Below are 6,009 nucleotides of genomic sequence, written 5' to 3' on the forward strand. Positions count from 1 at the left end.
CTTATAAAAAATACGAGTATTTTAAAAAATACATACTGCTGTTGCTTGTCACAGTGACGACACCCAACAAAATGATTTAAAAAAAAATAATTGGTCCATCATTATGGGGCGGTACAGCCGGTGAGCTTGACAACATTGAGGGACATTGTAGATTTTAAGAGATTCTCGTACAAGACTTTTTATTCTCATACGAGATTTTTTATTGGGTCATTTTCATAAATAATTATATTGTATAATTAAAAAAAAATACCATACTACAAATTTCGACCAGACAACCGTGAATGACATACTTACTATTAAAAGGATTTTTATTAGTTAGAGAAGGTTTAATTCTACTCTTAGTCATTGTACTTGTTACATATTTATAATTTAGTCTTTTTATTTTTTAATTTTAAGAATCTACTTATCCTACCCTTTTAATTAACTAATTGAAGCTTAATTGAGAATACATTAAAGGACTTCAGTTAAATTAGATTATATAATATTTTTTCCTTACGAAGAATTTAAAGTCACAAGTACAGAAAAAAATATAAAAAATTTACTTTGCTTTTCTATAACAATAATAAGAAATCTTACAATTGGTGATTCATAATTCTTACAATTCCAATTTTAGTATTTTGGTCACACGTGATCAATTTTCTATTTTTAAAATGCTATATAATCAAATTTGATGATAGTGTTATTAATTGGATTTTAATTATTAAGTTAAAGTAGTAGATGAATTAATTTCAGGAGATTAAAAGTATAGATATTAAATTGAAAATATGTGAAGAGTTCAGAGATTGAGAGCAGAATTAGACCCTCAGAGAATTTTTTTTTTCTTTTGGGGTCGTCGAAAGATAAGTTTAATTGTTGAAGTTAGACTGTTAGAGAGCTAAGGACGATAAGGACAAGTTATTTTTAGTACGTGTCTCCAAATGGGCCACTGAAGGAGATTCTGGTAGTTCCTCCACCGGCGAAAAATGGCTGAGGCAAAGAATTTGGGGGTGGTTGGCAGTGGGCAAATGGGTTCAGGCATTGCTCAGCTGGGTGCCATGCATGGTCTCCATGTTTGGCTCCTCGATACGGACCCTACCGCACTTTACAGAGCCAACAAATCCATCTCTTCTTCCCTTCAACGTTTTGTTTCCAAAGGCCAAATCTCACAGGTAAACTCGATCTTTCATCTTTCTTATATGGGGTTTGAAGTTATATTATATGTTTACATATGTTGATGAGCAGCTGAACTAGTTTCCTTTAGCTTTGTGTTATATAACTTCACAAAGAAAAAGAAAAAAAAGATGATCAAAAAGTTAAATGAATAAATTGTTGTGCTAAAATTTTGTTTCAGTCTTTTAATCTGATTGAAACTTAGATTGGGTTTGAGTTAAAACAGGTTGAAAAGTTGGCAAGATAGATAAAAAGGGTTGATCTTGGATTGAGCTTATGTTTGGACTTTGGATTGGAGCTAAAGAGTGAAGATTTTCTGGGAATTTTGAGAAGTTTGTAGGTCTAGTAGTTGATGGAAGGTTTGAGTGGTTGAACTTTTTGATGATATGGTTATTATTTTTCTGATTTGGTTTGTTGATATGAGAATGTGTAGTTGGTGAAGATGCACAGGCGGACCTTAATGGAGGACAAGGGGCCTTGGCCCCCCTATTTTTTGAAAATTCCTGGAAATTTTCATTATGCCTTTTAATTTTGTTTTTGAAGTTCTCATTAATCTCTCAAAATTTTTAAAAATTTTAATTAGATCTCAGTTTTTATGAAGTAATCTTATTAAACTTCTAAAGTTTATGAAAACTTTAGTTAGGCCCTCCAAAACTTAGTCCTAATATTTGCCACTGTGAAGATGAGTGATTCACCCTGTTTAGGACACGGCAGTGAGCTGCCGGATAAGGTGGTCGGAGTAGGAGAGTAGTAGGGACGGAGAGGATCAGGTTTGAGGTTGGTTGGGAGGAGCCTTATATACTTGCCATCTCCTGTCTCGATGCCATGTGTCAAGTTTCTATTGACAGGTCAGGGGCAAGTAGTCTGGTGTCATGGGCTTAAGTAGAGTAAGTAGAGTGTTGCTTTGATGTGGCTTGTGTCATTTCAGATGGGATGTGGTAGATGAGACTTGATGTGGTGGTTATTAAGTGAGTCCACTTGTCAATCAAGTTACGAGCCGGGGTTCTCATGAGGAGTCCCATTAGAGGATTTGTTCGTACCGCTCGGAGACTTGGCCATCTGGGCGCTCAATGGGGTATAACATGGTTCATTTCAGTGTAATTTTGGAGAGGAAGAGGCTGCCTTTGTGACTGGTATTAATTGAAGTTGTTAGAGGTTTAAATGAAATGGTTGCAGAAGGTCTGGCTAACAAATGCTTTCGGTCTGGTATTGGTACTTTATTTGGCAACATGGTGTTAAAGTCGGAACTTTGCCATAAAAATCACCATTATATATTTGAAGGGAAACAAACTGGGGGTATTATCTTAGATGAACAGTAGGTCATATTCCCATACCTATGTATGAAAATGTGTTCAAATTCCAGTGTAGGATATGAGTACTTCAAGAAAAATGATGAGTTGAAACAATATGGTTTTTTCCTTTTAGTTTACATGTTTTATATATATATATATGAAGAAACACAAATCGGGGGTATTACCTTAGATGAACAATAGCACTGAAGGTTCTTGACTAAAATAGTGAAAATTTAAGTTTGTGTTACATATTTTATGTCAAAAGGTATTGCATAGATAAGGCTTAACATCAAGAACACCTTAGTTTTCATTAGTTCATTATTTCACTTGGCAGGCTGCTTGTACTGAAGCTTTGAGGCGTCTGGAATATACTTCAAATATAGACGAGCTCCGATCTGCAGATTTCATTGTTGAAGCAATTGTAGAATCAGAAGATGTGAAGAAAAAGTTGTTCATCGAACTCGATAAGATCACTAAGAGTTCAGCCATTTTAGCATCTAATACAAGTTCCATCTCCATTACTCGATTAGCATCTGCAACTAGCAGACCATGCCAGGTTATATTCAGTGCATCTTTGTTTTGACATGGAGCCATGTTTGGGATATTTTGAAATAATTGACGATCACCTGCAAAATCACATCATATTTTGTTGAGATTGAAGCAAACCTGTGATTTTTTTTTTGCAGGTCATTGGAATGCATTTCATGAATCCTCCTCCAATAATGAAGTTGGTTGAGATTGTTCGAGGTGCAGACACATCGGATGAAACATTTCATGCGACAAAGGCATTGGCGGAGAGGTAATGTCTGATTAAAGAACGCATGCAAAAAGAACCATTAAAACTTCTTTTATTGGCTCTATTGGCGGAGAGGTAATGTCTGATTAAAGAACGCATGCAAAAAAAACCATTAAAACTTCTTTTAACTAGCTCTATTGGCTTATCCATGTGTTAGCTAGCTAGCATTGTCTCCTCTGTTCCAATTATTTGACTGCCATTTTAACTGGCCCATGAATTCACAGGTTTCATAAGACGATAATATGCTCCCAGGACTATTCGGGCTTTATCGTGAATCGAATCCTTATGCCAATGATAAATGAAGCATTTTTCACACTATATACTGGGGTGGCCACCAAGGAAGATATTGATACAGCGATGAAGTTAGGAACAAATCATCCAATCGGTCCCTTGGAGCTTGCTGATTTCATTGGACTCGATGTGTGTTTATCGATAATGAAAGTTCTACATGCTGGTCTAGGAGACAGCAAATATGCCCCTTGCCCTCTTCTTGTGCGGTATGTCGATGCAGGTCGTGTTGGGAGAAAATGTGGCGTCGGGGTATATGACTACCGTAAGGGGTCTGAACCTATGAAGGCATCTCCCCGACTCTGAATATATCTTGTTTCATGGATAATGAATACCAAAAGCAGTGCCTAAATAAGGCTCGTAAGTCATATTGAGAACTTGTCAGTACAAGTTTCTGGAATGAAGGGGTATGGAAATATATGTACCTTCTTTCTTTTTTCTTGACTGTTTCCATTGATTCCCTTTCTTCTTAAAGTATGATTGGGAGAATAAGATGGGGACTCTTCAATTGGGAAACTTATGCTTTAGAAAATTAAGAATCAGGGGTGGCATAGTGGTGCAGTAAAGGATATACCATGCGTCTATCAAATAAGGAATGCTACAGAAACATGCAGGAAATTTTCAGGTAAAAATTTGTAATAAAATTTCCCTGATGAAACTGTTAAAATCCCCTTGTGAACTACATTTTAGATGTTGTCTGATCTTTAAAAAATTCTCTAAATACATAAAAAAATTTAAATATATACCGGTATCTAAAACTCATGTAGGAGTGCATGTAAAAGATTATATCACTTTAGTGCTTGGTGCTCTGTTTGGGCAAAGCATTAATTGGTAGCTTACCTCATTAAAGTCACTGCATGTTGTACAGTACTTTCCTTCAAGTGGGCTTAATTTGCAGCCAACAACAAGTTCAGTTGATTGACATAGTGGCTACCTTTTATCCTAAAATAAATGTCATACAGCTATCAGATGCCAATTGAATCAATAGTAATTAATAGAAAAAAACAAAGCAAAAATTGGATTAGAATTCTTGAGAAACATCACTCTTACAATAGACTAAACTACATTTTGTCTCCAAAAAACTAACAAAATCTCATACCTTTATGGTACACTTGGTTATGAATCAAGATTAAGATCTTAATTTTGTTATGGATGATTGTGTATTTATACTTCAAGCTCCTGGTAATAATGCAAATGCATGTGTCCCATATAGTGCTTGCCAGCTTAGGAACCTTTAGTGTAAGGCAAGGAAATTCAAAGTAGACCCTCCCTTTTTCTCTAATAGATGACGGACGAGGTGACCCACATGGAGGAAATCCCTAACTCTTATCAGGGGAACTGTGAACTTCATCCTTTGATCATGGCTAATAGTCCCCCATACACACCTGGGGGCCACCATCCTTCCCTAACCCTAAAGTTGTCATTATTAGGCAGCTTCATTATTGAAAGTGATTGAATTGGAATCCAATAAGATCTTGGAAAAAAAATATAAACTTCATTATTAGACAGAAAACCAAGATAGAAAAAGCTCCCAACTTTTTTCTTTCTCTATAATTAAAAGGACTTTTAGGACATATTTTGGAACCAAGAAAAAGAAAAGAAAGACAGGCATGAAGTTCTTGTTTCAGTGTCCTTGCTGTTCTTGTTTCTGCTTCATGAAGCCTAAGAAAGGGAAACCAAAGATGAAGGATGATAAGGCTGAGACAAAAAAGGAAGTGAAGGCTGAAAAAGAGAAGGAAGCGAAGGCTGAGTGAAAATGATGATTTACTTACAATATATTCTTCACTGCTGCTCAAGTAAATTGTATGTAACTTTTGTTTGAATGAAAAATGCTGCCTTGTCTTGGTTATTGTAGTATTATTTGCTTGTACTGATAATAAACTTGACATTTCGATTATGTTTTGTCTTTGTATTTTGATGTCATTTATGTTCTGCAAATGTTGCTTGATGGTATAGATATCGACGGCTCTGGTTTGTTCTGATTTTATGAGATGTACTTGAAAGAACAGCCAGATCTGCTTGTATATCTACATTTACTGAGGAATTTGATGATAAAATTCATGGGGGTCTTACATTAATCTCCAAGTTTCAGTTTTCATGTTCTACCTTTAACGTTTTAGCATCGTAATGTGGGATTTTGATTGGTATTTTCCGTAACGTAGGATCGAATTCATTTACTAAGGAATTTCTATCCAGCGGCATTGAAGAATTCAAACATTCATTAGGTTTTTAATCTCTTTCTCCTGAATTGTTGGAGCTCAATTCCTTTATTTCTAAGCTGGAGTTGTGTATGTTTTTAAGACAGTTTAGAGCAATGGCTGAACTCATTAGCATACATTTCTTGTCGGTAAATGTCAATATTCCCCCAAAGTTCAGCTTTTTTTTTTTCAATTGAAAAACCTACAAGAAACTTTAAAAAAAAATCATAGAAAACAACAGCAGTAATAAGTCATCATAAGAATTGTAACCCAAAAATGACGAGAA

General features: G+C 35.3%; 1 protein-coding gene across 1 annotated transcript; it reads left to right on the forward strand.

Moving 5' to 3' along the window:
• The first annotated feature begins 771 nt into the window (after nt 1-771).
• Nucleotides 772-5,422, forward strand: LOC107952096 (3-hydroxybutyryl-CoA dehydrogenase). Its single transcript, XM_016887349.2, has 4 exons — nt 772-1,148; nt 2,776-2,997; nt 3,128-3,240; nt 3,462-5,422. The coding sequence occupies exons 1-4, from the start codon at nt 963-965 to the stop codon at nt 3,829-3,831; spliced, it is 891 nt and encodes a 296-aa protein (XP_016742838.2). The 5' UTR covers nt 772-962; the 3' UTR covers nt 3,832-5,422.
• The last annotated feature ends 587 nt before the right edge of the window (nt 5,423-6,009 follow it).

This window comes from Gossypium hirsutum, chromosome D01, assembly GCF_007990345.1.
Source record: "Gossypium hirsutum isolate 1008001.06 chromosome D01, Gossypium_hirsutum_v2.1, whole genome shotgun sequence".
Lineage (NCBI taxonomy): Eukaryota > Viridiplantae > Streptophyta > Magnoliopsida > Malvales > Malvaceae > Gossypium > Gossypium hirsutum.